The 22714-nt window shown below is 34.4% G+C and overlaps 1 protein-coding gene across 12 annotated transcripts in view; it reads right to left on the bottom strand.

Annotated features, from left to right (window-relative positions):
• ATF2 (activating transcription factor 2) overlaps positions 1–22714 on the bottom strand; it is an 80632-nt gene that overhangs the window by 31264 nt on the left and 26654 nt on the right. For 8 of the 12 annotated variants that reach the window (XR_004350720.1, XR_004350721.1, XM_032637388.1 and 5 more), the window contains 6 exons: positions 12143–12239; positions 8993–9111; positions 8725–8853; positions 5401–5579; positions 3732–3846; positions 1164–1250 (listed from right to left, as the gene is read on the bottom strand). Coding sequence is in view for 10 of the 12 variants with exons in the window: in XM_032637388.1 (XP_032493279.1) it covers positions 1164–1250; positions 3732–3846; positions 5401–5579; positions 8725–8853; positions 8993–9111; positions 12143–12239 (726 nt within the window). In the remaining 2 variants the exon portion in view is untranslated. Of the gene's footprint in view, positions 1–1163; positions 1251–3731; positions 3847–5400; positions 5580–8724; positions 8854–8992; positions 9112–11112; positions 11211–12142; positions 12240–22714 lie in introns of all 12 variants that reach the window. The other 4 variants (XM_032637392.1, XM_032637394.1, XM_032637393.1 and 1 more) reach the window with 2 other exon arrangements.

The raw sequence follows: 22714 nt of genomic DNA, 5'->3' as shown, positions 1-22714 counted from the left end.
TCATCTTAGTTATTATTTCCATGCCTTTGACCTAAACATGCTGTTATGTGAAAAATTCCCCTCCTGGGTTTTCAAGTTCCCTCACCACAATCAATAACCAGCTAATTTTAATACTCTTCAACCAACTATTACTCATTCAGATGGTATATAAGTTTTGCTGTTAAAAAAAAAAGTTATCCCATGCCCATTTCAGATTGATTATTTGCACTAATGGAGAATAGCAGTAAAAAATTTAAAGCCTTGCGATAATATTGATACATAATGGCTTTCATGTGTACAGATTTATATTTTTAGTATAGTGCCTAGCATAGAACTGAAACAAATAATAGGTGTCTAAAAACTATCTATCGATTCATTGGTTGTAGTTAAGAATTAGCTTTAAAGTGTGTTAGACTATAGAAGGGAGAATTACACTTATTTGAAAAAAACCAACCCCCCACACTCCCCATCCCACAGCAGCAGCTTCAGATCTTCTACCAAGAAAATTAGCAAGTTAGTAGGATTTGGGGCTAAGAGAGACCCCAGAAATCAAAGTTTAACCCCTTTATTTCACAGATGAGGAAAATGAGTCTCTGAAAAGTTAAAGTAGGTTGATTAGGGGTACTGAATAGCAGAATCAGGATTAAAATGAAAATACGTCTCTTGATTCCTACTCTATAGTTCATCCCTTACCACCAATTTCTTAGTGTCTGAAACATAACTCAAAAATATGGTTTTCGTTTATATATTATGTGTAATGTTTACTAACTCGTATACTATTTCAGAATTCTAGTTAATTCTGTTCAACTCATTTGTATACTGTATACAACCACTCATTATATCAGCACTGCCTTCAGATGATTACTTCTAGTTTCAGCTGCAATATCTCTAGCCTCCAGCAGGAGGAGAATTTATCTAAAAAGCCACACCAAAAATCAGACAAACCAATGACAAGAACTAGAACTTTACTCCCAATCCATTCATTTGCTTTAAAGTATCAGTAGCTTGTCACTATGCTAATGAAAACTTTCCTTTTCCAAATTTTCTGGTTCTTCTGTAATGTAATACAGTCCATGATTTTATAAAATTTGATCTAAATTGTGCATGTGAAGTGGGCTTTAATGGAAAAAATTAATTCGAAACAGGCTCAAGAAATGTATAGAACAAATAAAATCTTGGCTTACCATTTTTGCTTCTGACTGTACTGGTTGAGGAGAGGAAGGACCTGGAATTCCCGGAACACTAGGCACCATGGTGACTGGTCGAACAAGCTATGCAGAAGATATTGAAAAATAATTGCTAGAGAATATATTCAAAATGAGATTTGTACTTTTATTTGCACAATGGCTGCTATAATAATTTACATATTATAATCAATATAACGCATTAACATTTACATGACAATATATTATACATTAATAGAAAATGTATATTAATATTATTAATATAAATGTAATTGGTATAATTATTTGAGACTTCAGAATTAGAAAACTGTATCTCTGTCGGAACCCTTATTGACCTTAATCCTGATTTATCCTTCAAAAGTTGTCAATTGGGGCTTCCCTGGTGGAGCACTGGTTGAGAGTCCGCCTGCCGATGCGGGGGACACGGATTCGTGCCCCGGTCCGGGAAGATCCCACATGCCGCAGAGCGGCTGGGCCCGTGAGCCATGGCCGCTGAGCCTGCGCGTCCGGAGCCTGTGCTCCGCAACGGGAGAGGCCACAACAGTTAGAGGCCCGCGTACCGCAAAAAAAAAAAAAAGAAAAAAAGTTGTCAATTGTTCTGAGACACTCACTTTCCTAATCTTCAATTTTCATAATTCCTTTTTTAAAATGATTTCTTCTTATAGAAAATAATATTTAAAGTGATGGATGCAAAATTTCTCACAGATCTGTCACCCATTTTGAATGTGAAAGGAAAGAATGTTAAAACTTGTATAACTAGGCATAGAAAGTAATTTCAACAATGAACTTTGCTTTTCTAAAATATATACATATAAAATTTCTAAAATATACAATGAAAAGTTCTTTGATATATTAATATAAAGCATGACAAAGAAGAACCTGATTACCTCTAATAATTCCTCTAATAATAATAATTATGTAACAGATTTTTCTGGTTTTTGCCTTTTTTTTTACTTTTTTTTTTTTTTTTTTTTTTTGCAGTACACGGGCCTCTCATTGTTGTGGCCTCCTCCGTTGCGGAGCACAGGCTCCAGACGCGCAGGCTCAGCGGCCATGGCCCACGGGCCCAGCTGCTCCACGGCATGTGGGATCCTCCGAGACCGGGGCACGAACCCGCATCCCCCGCATCGGCAGGCGGACTCCCAACCACTGCGCCACCAGAGAAGCCCTGGTTTTTGCCTTTTTTAAAAAACCTAATATCAACACTGAATGATTAATTATTATGTACCTAAAGTATACCTCTTTTTCATTTCAGTTTCTCTCATCACAGTTACATTTAACGGGATAACCGTACACTCCCAGATACAGGACAAGGATGTTTCCCCCTTGAAAATATCCTCAGAAAAGAGGAAGTAATCACCTTATATTCGAGTCCTTATAAAATATCTCATTCTGAACAACAAAGTCCTGTTTGAAGACAACATATTATCTTGAAATTATTTCAATCAATGTTAATTTTGGATACTTAAAAAGGTCACTTTGGAAGAACTAGTTAATAAAAGAAGTAAATATTTAACATTAATTTTAGTATTATTTCTGAGGATATAATCTCACCAAAGTGTTAGATGTTCCTGTAAGGAGGCTTTTAAAACTAATTTTTAAAAGCTATACAATAAGTGATTATATTGTACTGATCAGAAACAACTATCTACAAGGTAAAAGAAGAAACTGTCTTTTTATTACATGAATGAATATTAGGACTTGGTGTAAGATTCCCAGGATTACAATAATAGATTCAAAAAGTGTTATACTGAAACTACTTTGGTGAGGATGAAAACAATGTGTTTTGGAAAATTGTGTGAGATTTCTTAAAAAGTGGTTCTAATGATGAAAACTTGATTGTTGAAGACACATTTGAAGAGTCTGAATAAACTTATGAAATGTGAGAACAGGAAAAAAGGATTATTTCTAACTTATATTATTCCAAAGAATGTGCTTCTAAATATCCACCATGTTATTAAATATTGTAAGTAGATATTTAACTACGTCTTTCAAAATTTATATATTTAACATGCCCTCAAAAAACTTTTCTTATGTATCTTCTCATTAGGAAAGTGGGGACTATCTATTGCCCATTCTACTAGACCATTTAGATTTTCACACGCTTGGGACAGCAAAGGAATTTTGTAAACCCAACCTGACCATAATATTTCACAGAGAGTGCTTTTATAAACAATTTCTATAGTAATCAAAATAACATGGAGTTACCTGATAAGTGTTCCAGTATAAATGTCTTCTTAAAGAATAGAAATCTATGTTAATATTTGAATTCTACAAATCTAGCATATTGAAATGGGTTGAATATGGAATAAAGTTCTTAATACTAAAAATAAAAGGAAAACAAGATTTTTAGGATGGAAAAATGTTTTCTATCCAATTTTGTTTGCCTTGAAAGGTAAATGCTATCACAATAAATATCAGTGAGTAAATATTGCTCACCACTAAGTATTCTGTTGAATTCAGTTTCATAAACTAATCAAGCAGCCCCCCCTTGGGCTGTATTTTCTGATTACAAAGATCGGTTTTACTATAAAGAAAAAATTTTAATAGTCTAAATTTCAAACTTACTGGGACTGCAGCTGGAACATGCACATTCGAACTTGTAATTGATGCAGGAATAGCAACAGGCATGGTTTGTCCATTAGGAAGATGTAACAGAAGAGGAAATGGGCCTGGTACAGGACTAAGGAAAACAAAAGAAGGGCAATTAGAGAAAAGAAATCCCTATCAATAATCTCTAAAAATACAAGAGTATTTTTACTCCTATTATTATATCATTTAAAAGTAAATTTTCCAGAGAAAGGTAAACACTGTATGATTTCACTTATATGTGGAATCTAAAAAACAAAACAGACGAACAAACATAACAAAACAGAAACGGAGAACAGACAGGTGGTTTCCAGAGGGAAGGGTGTTGGAGAGATGAGAGAAATTAAGAGGTACAAACTTCCAGTTACAAAATAAAGGAGTCACAGGGATGAAATTCACAGTGTGAGGAATACAGCCATTAATAATGTTATATCTTTGTACAGTAACAAAGGTGGTCAAAAGGTACAAACTTACAGTTATAAGATAAATAAGTACTAGGGATGTAATGTACAACATGATTAATATAGTCAACACTGTTGTATGTTACATATGAAAGCTGTTACAAGAGTAAATCCTAAGAGTTCTCATCACAAGGAAAAAATATTTTTTTCTTTTATGTTATATCTGTACAAGATGATGGATGCTCACTAAACTTACTGTGGTAATCATTTCATGATGTATGTAAGTCAGATCATTATGCTATACACCTTAAATGTATACAGTGCTGTATGTCAATTGCAGTTAACCCTTGAACAACAAGGGGGTTAGATGCACTGACACTATGCAGAGTTGAAAATCCCAGTGTAGCTTATGGTCGGCCTCTGTATCTGCAGATTGAACCAACTGTGGATTGTGTAGTGTGGTAGTATGTATTTGTTGAAAAATATCTGTGTGTAACTGGACTCACGCAGTTCAAACTGGTATTGTTCAAGGGTCCACTGTATATCTCAATAAAACTGGAAAAAAAAGAAAAAAGAACTGCAGCTCCAGCCCAAGAAAATGCCTATGTGACAGATGGAAACTTGATACCATCTTTCTCATAACATGAATAAAATACCCACAGAAAATTATTCATGGTATATATACACCACTCAAGTAATTAAAAACAAAACAAAAATCTTCCAATCACTGCAAAGCACATCGTAAAATTTAATTGTTTTTAATTGCATCTTAAATGCACAATGTACGTAAGCAGTGTAGAGAAAAAGAGGAAAAAAATGGAAAAAGTTATGAATTTACTTAGGACAATCTCCAACATGTTAGTTGAGAAAAATTCTTATCAACTACCTGTAAGAACTGAAAGAAATGTTACCTGGTGATAAAAATAATCTTATGTGTTTTGTGTGAAATAGCATGAAAATAAGAGACCATCTTAAAATCACATTCTATGTTGATTTGTTTCTCAAATTAAGTTTTAGATATTTATTTTCTAATTTATTAGATACTATTTATATTTATTAAAAAGACTACCCAAGCATTTTTTCCGAAAATCAAAGCATGCAAAATACTATTAACACACACACACACACACACACACACACACACACACACACACGCCACAATTAGAATAATTAAATATCTTAGGACAAATCATAACAAGAAAAACTTAACAATTCATGTAATTCAATGATTGGCCCAAATCACTTACACGATTGGCCTGTTGGAGGACGGTGCCTGTGTGATTACAGTACTTGAGGTTGGTGAAGGTACTGCCTGCTGAATAATTACACTTGAGTCAGAACTTGTAAGCAGCACATTGGGAACCTGTAATGATGCTGGACGAACGATAGCTGATGTGGGCTGTGCAGTTTGTGTCAATGGTACTTCCTATTTAATAATGAGATAGAGAAAGAATGTAATTTAAAAATGCAAGTCAACAGAATATAACACATTTTTATAAACAACAACAAACATAATACTTAATATACCCCAAAGTATATTAATATTTAAAGTTAATTAAAAGAAAATTGTAGAAGCCACTGTAAAGTTTCAGATGCAATGTTCATATTTTAATTTAAAAACATCTTGAGTCGTTTTTTCAGTACAATTTGTTTTATCATCAATCTAGAAATAAGTTAGGCTGGGCAACTTGGCTATATAACTCCATGAGAAGTTAAGTTAAAAAACAGAAATACAACTCCATTCTCATGGAAGCATAGAACTTAAAATCCAGAAGGGATTGCCTAGTCCTACTCCATCATTATACTGTATAAAGAAGAAATAGGTCCAGGAGACTGTTTTATAGTTGATACAAATTCAATAATAGAATACTTATAAAATGGTATTATAGTAAGGGCCCAAAAATGTTAAAAAATTTTTAAAGTAATACAAATATTTGCTAATTTCAGGTAACTATCTCTACATTATCAATAATTTCTCAGTATCAAAAGGCCAAGTAATATTGATACCTTGAATGTAAAAATAAATAACTATTGGAGTAACATCTTTCCAAAGTAAAGGAAAACACAGAACCTCATAGATGGTCTTTTCCCCAATTTTACAGATTAGAAAACAGAGATTATCCAGGACTCTGTAACTAGTTACTGTAAAAATTGGGTCTACTATGTTCTTTGAATTGGCCTTTATACTGCCATTTATTATCAAAATCTTATTAAGCTATACAGGAAGAAAGATAAACTAGTAGTACTAGGACTTCATTTATTTGACAAGTTTGAGAATTTACAACACACCCTCAAGGCCTAGTGGGAAGAGAGACAATAAACAAGTAAAACAAACAAGAAGATTTCAGACTGTAATGTGTTACAGACTAACAGCAAAACATAAGAAATCATGAAAGATCAACTGAGGGAAGGTTGGAGTTGGCTCCTTTGACAGCATAGTGAGGTAAGGTGAGCTTCTTTGCAAAACAGCATTTGAACAGGTACTGAAAAGATAAGGAGGAGAGCATTCTAGGGAAAAGGAAGCAATACCAAGAGCAATGTCTTTGAGGTAGGAAAAAGCTTAGAATACCTGATGAACACACCAGAGAATGGCATGAGGTGAAGCTGGATGGGTAGGTAAGTCCAGATCAATGAGGACTTATAGAAGGAGTGTGTTACCTTAAATGCAATGGCAAACCATTGAAGGTTTTTTTTAAGCAGGGAAGTGACATAATGTATTAAAAATAAAATAGCCTATGGAAAATAGATTGGAGATGGAAGTAGAAAGTCCAGGTAATTGTTAAAAATTATATTAACATTATTAATATATTAATTATATTACAATTATTATATTAATATTATTTGTATTTTAACAAATAATAATTGTTAACAATTATTAGAAGGTAATTGTTAACAATCCAAGTAAAAGATGATGATGGATTGGACTAAAGTGGTGACACTGAAGATAAAAGAGATAAATTAAGGATATATTCAGGAAGTAGGTCTAGTAAGATTTGTTACTGGTTTCAGTGTGAAGGAAAAGAGGGAATTAAGTATTCTTTATTCTTGGCCTGAGCAACTAGATGGATGGAAAGAAGTTTTCCCTGTTTTACCGAGACAGGGAAAACTGTGGGAAAAAAATCAAGGGCTCTAATTTAGACCTGCTATGTTTAAGATGTCCATTAGACACAGAAAAGGAAATGTCAAGATGGAGCTGGATATGAATATGGAAATCTGGGAAATATCTGGGTTGATATAAATTTGAAAACCATGTAGATGGTTTTTAAAGTTATGAGTCTGGATGAGAGCACTTAAGAAAAAAATTGAGAAAGAAAAGAGAAGGGGGCCCAGAACTTGCTTTTTACAACTTGGAATAACTATGCCATGCCCAGGGGGAACTAATGACTGAGGAATGCAGGAAGAAGAAATACCCCTAAAAGAGGCTAAAGCAGCAATCAACAGGAAAAAACTGCTGAGTGTGAAGGGACTGAAATACTTTCTAGGAAAAAGATATTTATATCAAAGATTTAACAGCACTTCTTATAATTGTGATAATGTGGAAACAACCTTTATGTCCAACAAGAACAAGATAAGTAAATACATTAAGGTAATGATAAAATAAAGTGCAACCATTAAAAATTATGACTTTGGAAAATTTTCTAATGCCATGGGAAAATGTACATTAATGCTGAATGTCTAAAGCATGATATAAAAAAGTAAACTGGGACTTCCCTGGTGGCACAGTGGTTAAGAATCCACCTGCCAATGCAGGGGACACAGGTTCAATCCCTGATCCGGGAAGATCCTTCATGCTGCGGAGCATCTAAGCCCGTGCACAACTACTGAGCCTACGCTCTAGAGTTTGAGAGCCACAACTATTGAAGCCCGTGCACCACAACTACTGAGCTCACGCACTGTAACTACTGAAGCATGTGCGCCTAGAGCATGTACAATGAGAATGAAGAGTAGCCCCCGCTCACCACAACTAGAGAAAGCCTGCAAGCAGCAAGGAAGACCCAAAGCAGCCAAAAAAAAAAAAAGTAAACCAAGATTCCTCTTTGTATCCTATAACTATTCACTTACATATGCATATTTTTATGTATAAATGCATGCATATATCTAGGAAAAATGTTTCAAAATACTAGTAATTCTTATCAGTCAATTATGGGCTAAAAGGTAGTTTTTTTTTTTCTTTCTTATATTTTTCTATATTCTTAAACTTTTTATAACGAGAATGTACTTTTATAACAAGGAAATGAAAAAAACACAAAACACCTAAGGTCAAAGCATTTATTCCTAGGTAAATAGTTACTTTTTCTGCCTTACTTCTAGCTCCTCTGCCACGGCTCTTCTATTCTCCCCAATAATTTTTCTGTGTGTAACAAAAAACGAATTATCTATAAAGGTACAGTCTTCTTTCCCTGAAATTTGAGTATTCACAGACTTTCACATATAATAAGACTATTACAACCTGACACTGATTTATGTATAATTTATTACATTAACATTTCATGTAGATCAAATATTAGACTTTACTTAGCTGATTTTTTTCCACTTAGTTTGTGTTTCTACCATAAATACAAATTTCTAACCTTCTCATCACTGGTAGTAGACTCTGGGTGAGGTAAAGGACTATCCTGGTGAGTGGTTTCTACAACAGAGGGCTCCTCAATTTTGCTTCTTACGATGGGTGTTGCAAGAGGAGATAAATCTAGAGGCATCTAAAACACAAACGTTAAATAAAATGTTAGGAGTTTAAAAATAGCCAATCAGTATATCTAAAATAAGAGAGCAGGGAGTGAAAACTATGATTACTGTTCTGTCAGAAGCACTGTTTTAATTTCATGGTTAACAACATACTTTTTTAATGTCGTCTTCTGAGGCTTTCTTGAATTCATTCTCAAATGGACTTGCCAACTCATTAAACAAACCCACTTCTTCACAGTTTTTCAAGAACCTTGTTGGTGTTGGGGTCTGATCTGAAATAAATGTCAAGAAGTAAACACATAGATTTAAATATCATACAGGACCCTAAAATATAGCTAGTAAATTAACAAATTAGCGGGACTGGTTCAGTCAGCTGTTAATTCTCTTTGGAAAGACCTCTTCCTTTAAAGCAAACAAAATCTGGTTAAGTTTTTGTTGCAGTTTAAGGTATTTCCTCCAACTTTATGAACCATAAAAGTATGAAAAGAAGTACTTCTTGTTCCTTAGTCCACACATTCTCTCTGAGTGACATAAACACCCGCTACTCAGAGATCAACTACTGTCGTTATCTAACACAAAATTTTTAAAAAATTTACACTATTAAAACTTACAAATGCATAAAATACATGCAATTTGGGGAAAACTAGGACAACAGCATGTATATTTGCTTTAACTTGGCCCTTCCACTAGTGTTCATAATCTATTATGAAAGCAAGCTTAAGATAAAACAGTCTTTAGTAGGTAGATCAAAATACTACAAGAAAAAGAAGGTTAAAACAAGAGCCCCCTGCAAATGAAAACTAAAACAAAACCCTCCTTTTTAAAGCTAATTTTCTATTTTAAAGCATTTTTCAAGCTTGGTATGAGGAGCTATGTAAGAGTTATATGTCTAATGTTCTAGCTTAATTCCTAGGCAGCAGAGAATTAGTCAAACTCTGCTTTCTCGAAACTTGAAACATTTTACCTACATTTGAATATGTACTCACACTGGGTGCATTAAAATATGTACTGAATGTACATGTGAACATGTATTAGTTACAGAACAAATGCCACTTAAGGTCCACGTTGAATTGAAAAAGAGCAAATTTATGAATTTTGCCTGTTTAGTCTTATTATTTTCAAGGCTGTTTACTCAGATTGATTAGAGTTGGTAGCACATTCAAATTCTATTCACATTTTATATATTTTAGGGCATCAGTTTTATAGGTTATATCAGGGATCAAGCTTAAACTAAATAAAAGTATAAGGATGACTCCTGGTTTAAGATAAAATACTCATAAAACCTTCTGTGAAATTAAAATTCACATATTTCTGTTAACTATTGGGTCCCCAGAGTGGGCATTACTTACTGTTTTATCTTCACCCTCACCTTAACATATTCCCAGAGTATTAATATGTTTACTACATATAAATATATTTAACACTAAAATGACCTACTTGTCATACACATTAGATATAATGTAGGCCTACCTCAGACACTATTAGTAGTATCAAAATTACTGAAGGACTTTTATTTTGTCTTCATTTTACCTAATAGTTAGTCTGCAACATATATAACCTCTACCCCCAAAAAGACTTCAAAATGGTATTATAATAAGGGCCCAGCATACTTGTATCAACCTAGGTCCATCATGACTGAATTAGTAAACTGAACATAAATTTGACTCTTCTGTTCATGCCCAAAGGGTTTGTCTATCTAAGCGTAGATATGGAAAAATCACTTTTATCAGTGATTACTATAATGATCAGGCTTGAAAAGAGAAAAGTCAACACAGGCACAATTGTTTAAACATGCACATGGCTTATGGCTATTGATCATCAAATATATACCATACACATCATGCATTATATTTATACAGTAATGCTAAACTACTCATCTCAATGTATATTAGTAAAAAAATGGTCAAGTGCTATGTTTGAATGTGTTCTACTTTTCTATTGCATTAAATATAAACAGATAGGAAAGTAAGTTCTAGAAACCAATCTCAAAATATTTTTGAGTTAAATGTTACAGAGAGAGATATGGCTCTAAGGCAAGAAATTCTAGAGAAGCAAAGACCTTCGTGCCTAGGAGAGTGAACCTTCAGGCTGTTGTTATTTTGTTTGTGTTTTTGGTTCTCTCTCCTAGTATCTGATGTATAGTGTTTTAAAGAAATGCATACTTCACTCTTGTCTACTTCCTTCTACTTATATATAGAAATGAAGATATGTTGAATGCTACCCTACATTTTTCCTAAACAAATTGTTTTTTGGTAAATTATCAACATTTTTACCTCCAGTTTTTTCAATGCAAAAATCTTGATACCGAATGACAAGAACCGTCTTTTTTCCTCATTATCTCTCCAAAGCATTGCATATGACAATTTGATCTCTATGTTGGGTAATAATTTAAAAGTATTAATAATATTCAGTATACAGGTATATAATTCTAGACTTACAAATAGTATAACCTAAGCTTTACAAGAGAAAAAAATTAAGTTAATTTGAATATTTATGTGAATCTGTGGTTATGACACAAAAAGGACTGAAATGTATATAAGTATATTAAATTTTATATAAAACTGTTTTCTTACCACACTACTTATAAAATATACAAAATGCAATGAAATTAACTGTTATGTGTGTGTACATATACAGAGATATGTACATATATATATTTAAATACTAAAAAAGGGGTAGCTGATATAGCATGGAAGGACAATAAACCAATGCATGAATTGGGTTTCTCTCTTTGCATACTGTAAGATAATCATCTGCTTAGGTGATACTGCATGTTCATAGGAGCAACATACAAAAATAAAAGCACTGACTGAATTTTAGCCCCCTTTATTGAGAGTATTTTACTAACACAGATGTTTAGTCCAAAAAGAAACAAACAAAATCCTAATGAACAAGTCTGCTAATTGCTCTTTCTCCAACAGGAAGAGCTTGATCATCATCTAGCTTCGCATAGCATTGTAAAGCAGGTGTAAACAGCTAAAAGAAACATTGACTAAACATCACATTAGTTCAACTATCAGTTAAATGTAAATTTTGGAAATGGTATGAATGTTCCCAGGTTTCTAATTAACTTCCACAAAAAATGACATTAAAATCCACATTTGAAAACCACACAAAAAGAGTGAAATGAATGGTCAGAAGGAAACATAAAAATGTAATGGGTAAAATACATGTTGCCAACATTTATTGTAAATGAAGTCATTGGAATATCACCAGACTATATTATTTACAGAGAATACACAAAAATTGTGCACATTCCAGGTGAAATATGTATATAAGCTATTAATAAAAGCATATACTAACCAGCCACAATGACACTGTCATTACGTGCTGGACCAAATTTCAGTGTCATCTCATGTTTATGTTTATGGACAGCCAAATGATCCTCGTTGGTAAAACGCTGTGGCAAAAAGTTTTAAAATATAGTTAAGATTTTCAATTTGATCAAATAAGTTAAATGATAAGGAAATTCATTTCCACAACATGTAAAACCACCATTAAAAAAGAAATAGCAGTTTGTTAACTATAAAGAACCTACTGTTAGTATAGATAAACATACTAGATCTCAAACAATCATAGAGAAACACATTACCCAAGAACAAGCAATTCTGATATAATACTAGGTCACATAACTCATTTTAGAGCATTTAAAAACAAAACCTGAGGCAAAGAAACTTTATATAAATTTCATTTGGACACTAAAAATAGAACACTATTAATTTTTGCCATATCATAGTAGAAATATATACTCCATGGTATAATGACTTTTGAAGAAAGCACTGTATTTTACTTAGATTTCAGGTTACTTACCACTTTTAAAATGAAAACTTTCTTATAAAAATATTACTCCTGGACAAATTAAGAGGTAAATCAGGTTCTTTATGTTATCACATAAAAAAAAGAATGCCTCGATCATAATCCAGCAAAGAAATAGTGGCCAGTACAATAATAAAGCAATTAATTACTTTAAAATAAAATTAAGGACTTCCCTGGTGGCACAGTGGTTAAGATTCCGCCTGCCAATGCAGGGGAAACGGGTTCTAGCCCTGGTCCGGGAAGATCTCACATGCCGCAGAGCAACTAAGCCTAAGCCCGTGCGCCACAACGACTGAGCCTGCACTCTAGAGCCCAAGAGCCACAACTACTGAAGCCCGCGCACTGCAACTACTGAAGCCCATGCGCCTAGAGCTCATGCTCTGCAATGAGAAGCCCGTGCACCGCAATGAAGAGTAGCCCCCGCTGGCCACAACTAGAGAAAGCCTGCACGCAGCAAGGAAGACCCAACGCAGCCAAAAGTAAATAAATAAATAATTTTTTTAAAAGTAAAATAAAATTAAATTAAAATTTTAACTTAGAATAAAGTGAATTTTCATTTTATTATCGCATTCTTATATAAAAAAATGAAGCAAATTTATTTTTAAAACTACACTTAGCTTGGATACATCCTGCCTACCAAAGGTGACATTTATGATTACAATATAATAAATGCATTGTTTAAATACCTCCTGACTGTGTCTGGACATCAATCTTTATGAAGATGCTTCCTTATCTTTAGTAACATTTATAACTGAAAATTGAGAGCACTTACTTTTTGTTATTTCAGAGCAATAATTATAAAATGCCAAATTAAGAGATCTAAACTCACTCTCTAGTCTATATCCTTACAAATGGGATGTTAAAATTATATATATTTGAACTTGGTTCCTCTGAACCACCAAAAATGGATTCTTTCTCTTTGGTCTCATCACCCCACTATCCAACTCACTACATCCTTTCATGCAACAAATGATAATAGCTTTAGGGTAACGTTAAAACTACATAAAAGAATGAAATATTTCTTTCCATTATGTTTTTTATTCTAAATATTAAAAGTATGACCTATATCATACTTAGGCCAGCCCACAAGCCCACTGTAAAAGTTAATCCCTCTCATATATACCCCATCTTGCTCTGCACAGTGCCTGGTTATAGCACCTATCAAATATGATATTGATATTTTTGTATTTCCTTTTAAGTCGGCTGAGCTCCTACTATTTGAGCTCCCCCAAATTTAGCATATACTAAGTAGTCAATAAATGCCAATTGAAAGAAAGAACACCTTACAATTAAAGAATTGAATCTTCAAGCCCAGTATAAAGGAAAAACAAAAAACCCACCAAACCACAGACTGCTCCTTAAGATGAATTAAGCCTTTAATTTAATTTGGCTGTATAGTGCTCTCATGTAAGTATGCTTACCACTAAGTCTTTAAGTTACTGTACACCAGTGGAAAATTATTATTATATGACCCCTCTTCAAAACCTGCTTGTATTCCCATTGTAGGTGAGTGTCCAGATGCAAACAGTACCTCTACCCCTTGACTTATTCATTTACTCTTCAAACATTTATTAAGTACCAACTATAGGCAATGGGATCATAATCCAGCTCCTCCCCACTCAAGTGCTATTTTCCTATTGCTTCATCATTGTAAGAATCCTTTCCAAATTGGAGAAATAAGGGCTTCCCTGGTGGCGCAGTGGTTAAGAAACCACCTGCCAATGCAGGGGACACAGATTTGAGCCCTGGTCCAGGAAGATTCCCACATGCTGCGAAGCAACTAAACCCGTGCGTCACAACTACTGAGCCTGCGCTCTACAGCCCGCGAGCCACAACTACTCAGTCCGCGAGCCACAACTACTGAAGCCCAAGTGCCTAGAGCCCGTGCTCCGCATCAGGAGAAGCCCACATGCAGCAATGAAGACCCAACACAGCCAAAAATAAAAAAACAAATTGGAGAAATAAGAAATAGTCATCCTTTGATAGACCGAATAACAAAGCTCTTGGAGAATGAACATAGCTATAGCATTTACTTGTGTTACTTCATTGCGTTTTACTTTGCATTACAGTTCTGAATGTCTTACAAGTATCTTTTTTTTTTTTTGCTTGAATGTCTTACAGGTATCTTAAAGCAAGGTTCACTTTATGTTCCAAAGAGCCTAACAACGTGGCTTTCTCCATTGAGGGCAATCATTAAACATTTGCAAATGAATGTGTTTTGGTAGTAGAGGTCTTAGATTTTAAAACAGCAGCCAGCATAATTAACAGATAGTTATGTGCTAAGAATTTTTTATCCTAACAGTATCCTCTGCTTAGATTCTGGTTTGAACACAAATATCCAAATCAAACAGCAACTACATATAGAATAAATAACATTATGCTTTATACAAAACATGTGAAAACGGCACCGAGATTGATTCTAAGTGAAAAGAAACAGCTAAAAGGATCCTAAAAAACATTTAGGATCATATGACTAGTAAGAGGAGAAATGCGACGAATATGAATTTACAAAGTCTCATGGAGAATGTACAGATCAAATTTACCTGAATGCTATTTATAAAGGAATTGTTGATCATATAATGATATTATTTATATATACGGGTAAAATACACTGAAATTGACACTTGATACAGTTGAGTTTAACCTTGGCTATCATCTGAGAAAACTTATTTATCTCTAACAAGAAACTTAAAAAGACAGTGTCAGGGCTTCCCTGGTAGCGCAGTGGTTGAGAATCTGTCTGCCAATGCAGGACACATGGGTTCGAGCCCTGGTCTGGGAAGATCCCACATGCCGCAGAGCAACTGGGCCCGTGAGCCATGGCCGCTGAGCCTGCACGTCCAGAGCCTGTGCTCCACAACAAGAGAGGCCACGATAGTGAGAGGCCCGTGCACTGCGATGAAGAGTGGCCCCCGCTTGCCACAATTAGAGAAAGCCCTCGCACAGAAATGAAGACCCAACACAGCCAAAAATAAATATATATATAAAAAAAAAAAAAAAAAAAAAAAAGTGTCAAAAGGCAGTCACCAGGAACATATATATTGTAAAACGCATTCTTTCTTCAACAAACACATAAAGTAGCTATTACAAGCTAACATTTTTGCAGAATCTCTTTGAACTGCTTTCCCAGACAAATTAAGAATTTTATTCTAAAAATAAGCTTCGTAGAAAAATTATAATGATACTGCTAGTGATAACATATTGAATTCATACAATTTCTTTCTTCCAGGCAATTGAGAGCACAACTCCAATGCAAAATGTTACTGATGTGTAGTGTTTTGTTAAAGAAGAAGACTTTGAGCATATAGCTGAATAAACAATGGGAAAGGCAGTCAAGAAAGGTAGGATAGGCCAATCATCTCTCTTAAAAGGTTAAAAAGGATGGGTAACCTGACAGGTAGGAGGGAGGTGAAATAGTTGCTTCCATAATAAATTAATTTAAGCTCTGGTATCTGAGAAATCTGTGTTTCCAAGGCTTGAACACTCTTACCAGAATTAACTTCCTAAGAAATCAGTCATTCTGCATTTAATACATGCATTCATATCTATGATATAGATTATTATTCCTATTTAAAATAGATTAAATAGGTACTAAGTTATAAAGCCATCAGGCCAATAGCCCATTTTATTACTTCTTTAACTAGCTGAATTATTTTATTCAACATCAGGAAGTTACTAATTAAACACACACACATACACACTTCCACTCTCACACCTTCACTGAAACTTTAGATTAAATAAAATGATTATCTCCTTTGTAAAACAACTTATAATGTATTAACATTCTACCAAAGAAAGAATTTTCAATAAGAGTATCACCAAAAGCAAAGATACTATCAATAAAATATGAGTTTCAATGTTAAATGAATCTTTCACTAAATTATCTCAACTTCGTCTCTTTTACTGAATTCAGTGGAACACCATGTTAAAACAAATGAAATGAACAGGACTCTGTGAAATACCTAATAGTGACTGAGCGAGCATATGAAAAAAATTGTAATATAAAGAGTCGAAAGTTAAAATCCTCTGCATTGAATTCTATAAGTCTCTCTCTCTGAAATGACATTATCAACAAAATGTATTAAAAATTTTAAATACCTATTTGAAAATTTAAGTCCATTAAGTTTTTTAAAGGTGAAATTCAAATTTGGAATAATGTTATCACCTACTAGTGACAAAAAATAATTTGTAATACCACCAATAAATTGGTGTTTCTAAAATCAATTCTTATTAGAATTTCTGATTTCCTAGGAAATACTATTTGAATCTAGAGAGAGATTATACCATTTCTGTTCTAAGCAAGATTTAACAAATGGATGATGCTGACCTTAGCCGGATTATCATTTTGGCCAGTAACAGTTACAAGGTATTATAACATAGAGATTAGACTATTTTAAGTATCTTAGGGAACAAATATAAGCCAAAAAATAGTTAATAATACCTAGGACTGGAGTGTTCATGATGAGAACGGTGCTTAGATAAATTACTAGTGAAAATAAATTGTTTTAGCTTTTAAAAACAATATGCAAAATGTATGAAGAACCTTAAAAATGTGTATACATTTTCACCCAATAATTTGATTTCTAAAAATGTATTTTGAGGAATTAATTAGAGATGCATATAAAGGGTAATACAGAAGAATACTCATCACAATGTTGTGTTTTTTTAAGGCCGTAATAATTTTTAGGTCATAAAAGAGGAATGGGTAAATAGATTATGGGACACATCCTGGCAATAGAATACTACGCAGGAACTCAAACCCATGTTTTCAGTTAACACACAAAATGCCCATAATACATATAGTGTCATCTGCATACAAACAGAATACAAAACTTTATGTGCAGTATGATCCCAATTTTGTTTGAATAAATAAAAGGGGGGAAGGATATAGGAAATACACCAAATGTTAACAGAAGTCCTCTCTGGATTTTATTTTTTCCTTCTGTCAACATTTTCAGTGATGCTTTTGTAATTATGAGAAAATAAAAACCTTTAATGTTAATTGAAAAAAAAAACATATACAAAGACCTGTATTCAAATATACCTTGAAGCCTGAACATTCTATTTAGGGATGTTTCGCTATAAATATTAACACAAGAGCAGGCTTGGGTTCAAACTTATCTTCAATATTTTCAGGCTCTGTGACTGAGAGACATTCAGTAGTATATTTAAGTTCAACTGCTCACTTGTAAAATGAGGCCAGTAGCACCTATTTTATAGGGCTTTTGCAGGATTAAATGACATAACCCACATAAGCTTCTTAGCACAGTGACTGGCTAAGTTAAAAAATGTTACTACTGTTATAACTGTTTTTATTACTATGACAACTTTTATATGAAACTTTAATTCCTCAAATCCTTTTTGAAACAAGCTGGAGCACAAATAAATAGACATGGTATATATACACTTGATAAATATCTGAAAGCTCTATTCTGTGGTTCATAAGCAACTTTTTTGTGTTTCTCAGGTAGAGCTTTTTGTTGTTATTGTTTTGAATACACTTTTTACTTTGGGAAACCTTTAAGTTTACAGAAAAGTTGCAATAATAGTACAGACAGTTCTCACACACTCATTACTCAGTTTGTTTCCCCAATGTTCTCATCTTACATTACTGTGGTACATTTATCAAAACTAAGAAACCAACATTGATATATTACTATTAACTAAACTCAAGACTTTGGTAATTTCAGTATTACCCAGCTTAACCAGACTCAGACTCCAAATGACTTTTTGTTAGGTTACCAAATTCAAAATCATCTCTGAAAACTATGACAAGGACCGCCAGCTGTCCCTCAATATCTATTACCCTTTTTCCTTCAATAAAAGAACTTCTGAATTTTAGGTGAGCACTTGGCTGCCCAGGACAAAGACCACATTTTCTAGCTTTCTTTGCAGTTAGGTGGGCATATGATTGGGCTGGGACCAAAAGAATGAGTGAAAATTATATGCATTACTTCCAGTTAATGCTCCTAAAATGATGGGTGTATACATGCTGTGTTTTGCTTCCCCTTCTCCCTCTCTTATTGCTGGAATATGGACTTGAGTCAGGAGCTGGAACAGCCATCATGGAGCTAAAAATGGAAGTAGCATGTTGAGGGTTATAGAATCAGCCAGCCCTGGGACTCCTACTTCCCAGTTACTACATAAAGAACAAACTGCTCAATCTATTAAGGTTGAGTCTTTGTTTCAGCCAGCATCCTAAGTAATACAAGTCTCTTTAAAACAATGTGCCATAGCTTCTAAAGGTGATTTCTTTTGTGTAATGGAATGAAAAGAAATGTAGTTTTTTATGGTGACCATATCGAAGAAATGTTTATATGTCTAAGTTTTGATATGCTTCCTTTTCTCTATTCAAACCTTCCACACCTCTTCCCGCCTTTTCACTTTCAGTTACTATGGATAAATTGTCTATGGTCCTTTCTAAGGCCAGTCCCTTCACTTGAACACTGGATCCCATCCTCTCTTAAGGACCCCATTCCTGCAATAGTCCCTCTCTCTGCAGTGTCAAATATGCTGTGATAGTCCCACCTTAAAATTCAAAACAAACAAAAAAACTCCATCTTCAATTCTCCTCCAGCAGTTATTTTACTGTTCCCTTTAAGCTAAATTCCAAGAAAAAGGTATCTTATAATGTCTCCACTTCTGGTTCTCCACATTTACTCATCAGTCTAACTCCAATCTCACTGCTGTCACTGCTGCTTCACTGAAACTCCTCTTAGCAAGGTGTCTAATAATCCCCATTTTTCTAAATCCAATAATAAATACTGAATTCTCACCTTACCCTTTCAACTACATGACTACATTGTTCCCCCACACTTTGAAATACTTTTTCTACTTGACTTCCAGAACACAATTTTCTTCATTGTCTGCTTGCTTCTCAGTCTCCTCTGCTACATCCTCCCCCTCTTTCTGACTTCTGAACACTGGAGTGTCTTAAAGCTTAGCTCTCACCCTTCCTCTCTATCTATACTATTTAAATACACAAGTAAAACTAAAGAAATATGGGGATTATAGATTATCAGACAAAATGTATTACAAACCCTGACAATGGAAAAATTATTATCAGACATCAAGGGAGAGGAAAGAAGTAGGAGGAAAAATGAATGTTAACTCCTTTCGTAACAGGGAGTCTAAAAAACAATTCTAACTTCTTAATGTTTTTCATATTTTTAAAAAATATTAGGTCTTTTACACAATCTCTGATACACATACATACATATGTTCTTACATTCAGCAATAGGTTTATTTTTCTTCTGTTGCATTTTAGTAAATTAAAAAGAAATAGTGTAATAAACCCCTTTGCACACTCACCCAGCTTTAGCAATTATCAACCTATGATCCATCTCATTTCATCTCTACTCACCATTCACCCAATGGATTTTTTTGAGGCCCACCCCAGAAATTATTTTACCTGTTAAGCATTTCAGTATTTGTCTGTGCCAGATTGTAAAATATGGCCACAAATTCCTTCCATTATGATATGTACCCTCCTTCCTTTGCAATGTGGTAAGGCTGGTTCTCCCATCCGGAGGAGGGTATCTATTTCCCCACCCCTTGAGTCTGGGCTGGTCTGGTGACTTGCACTGATCAACAGAATGCTGCAGAAGTGATGACCTGTCACTTCCAAACTGAAGTTTCAAGAAGCTTTATAGCTTTTGCTTCTATTCTCCTGGAATACTACTGTCCAGAGACTGACAGGTAACAAAATATATTGAACATATATCTAATAACCTTGGGCATATGTCTTTTCATAGTTTTGACAGTGCATCTTTGGGATAGAGTCCCAGAAGTAGGATTGTTGGGTCAAAGGGTAAATGCATGTGTAATTTTGCTAGATATTGTCAAACTCCCTCTAGGGGGTGTGCCATCTTGCACTTTTACCAGCAATGAATAAGAGTGCAAGAGTACTTTTAATATCACTGAAGTAAAATGGTTGCTGCTTTGCCAAAAGTATAAACATTCTTATGGTAGAAAATGCCAAAATAATCATAGATTGATTTATAGGCAGGATCATTAGATGGAAATGTTGCTGATATATATTATGAGGAAGAACAATGGGTGACTTTGGGGCCTGATAAAGTGCTGGAACACCCTTGTTATGTTCATAGAAGACCTTAGCCCTACGAAGGGTGTCTTCTTGGCTGGCTAAGAGGTAGTCTACCTCTCAGTCTCTTGGCCATTTGTGCCATGGACATGGACTGGGCATGTCCAAGGCAGTCTGCTGCGAGAACTTAAACAATGAATATTAAAAAGTTCCCAGACTTTCTGGATCTGGTGTTGAGGTGAATAAACTCTTACTTTACCCCGGGGATGTGCTGTGTAATGTTCCATTTGCCTCACCCCATCCGCTAAGGAAGCAAACCATTAATAGTGTCTATAAACAGTCTGGATATGCTTGAACAGATTGTGTAATTTTTCTCAGCAATTTTAAAATATCTTCTTGACCTGAAGAGTATCTCATTTCCATTTGCCTTTTTCTCCTAATTTTACTGAGTCATTCTTTCACTGGTTCTATCTCCCAGATAGGGAGAAATGACAGCCTGGCCTTGGGAGTTGGGGTGGAGGCAGAAGATGGAAGGGATAGTTTTGGCGCAGAGGCACCAAAAACGGGGAAGGTTGGATGGTACTAATTCGACTTCTTGGATTCATCCTGAAGTCAAATCCCCCCTGATCTTTTGTTGGCTTCATTTGGAAGCGCTCTTAAGTAAATTTTAAGTAAATTTAAATGTAATTCTTTTTATTTAAAATGGCATGTATGTTACTAAAGACTCAATCACAAAATAACAATTCCAACTATTTTAAGCAGAAAAGGATAGGACAAGGAAATTAGGGACTGGTTTGAGACTGAGTTTCCACGAATGATTCCTAGAACAACACAGCAAAACTGGTCATGGTCCAAAGGCTGGCTCTAGAAACATATTGTATTAGCTCTAATCCAGGGATTAAAGATTCATACTGTGTCTGTCCAATCCATTCCAGCAAAATGGAGGACTTGAGTAATACCACCTTTCCATTCAACTTGGTCCCAAATCCAAGGAGTAAATGTAATTTACCAGAATGAGTAAATCTGGTTGGTGGAACCTAAAATCATACCCAGAATTCTAGCTGAAAAGGATTTTAGAAATTGCAATTTTTAGCTTTCCTGAATTTATAGAAAAATGTATACAAAATATATCTTCAAAATATATGTCAAATCAGTCTATTTCTCTATTTGTCCATTATTACCACCTAGTCAAAGCCACCACTATCTCTCTGACTGCTGCCAGTCTCTACTTTCACTATTAGCTCAGCAATGGCTTTTCATTGCTCTCTGAATAAAATCCAAATACCTTATCACAGTCAACAAAAGCCCTACAGGTTATTGACTCTTTTTATTCCCCTACCTTTCTGACATCATCTCCTACCCTTATCCTCATTAATCACTATATGCTCCAGCCGCAACAGTCATCTTTCTGTTTTTAAACACACCAAATCCATTTCTTCCCTATGAGACTTTATATTTGCTGTTCCTTCAGTCTGGAAAACTCTTCCCCCAGGTACGTGCAGGGTTTGCTCCCACATCTTTATTCAAATGTCACCTTATTACAGAGGCATTCCCTGACCAACCTATCTAAAATATCACCAACCCTGGTAACTCCTACCTTTACCCTGCTCAACATCATGGACACCACGTAAATTAAAATCTTTAGATACCACTATACCCTCACCAGAATGATTAAAATTAAATATCCAAAACAATCCTGAAAAAGAACTAAATTGGAGAATTTACTCTACCTGACTGGTAGGCTTACTGTAAAGCTAAAGCAATCAAGACAGTATGGTACTGGCATAAAAGTTGACAGACTGATGAAAGGAACAGAATAGAAAGCTAAGAAATAGATCCACACTTACACAAATCATTTGATTTTCAATAAAGGGGATGAAGCAACTTAATGGAGAAAGGAAAATCTTTTCAACAAACGACACTGGAATATCTGAGAAACCATATGGAAAAAAAAGTGAGCTTCAACTCCTACCTCACACTATACACAAAAATTAATTCAAGATACAAAAGAGACC

The sequence above is a fragment of the Phocoena sinus genome, chromosome 7 (assembly GCF_008692025.1).
Source record: "Phocoena sinus isolate mPhoSin1 chromosome 7, mPhoSin1.pri, whole genome shotgun sequence".
NCBI lineage: Eukaryota > Metazoa > Chordata > Mammalia > Artiodactyla > Phocoenidae > Phocoena > Phocoena sinus.
The sequence above is the reverse complement of the archived record's forward strand: the minus strand, read 5'-3'. Positions and strand labels throughout refer to the sequence as shown.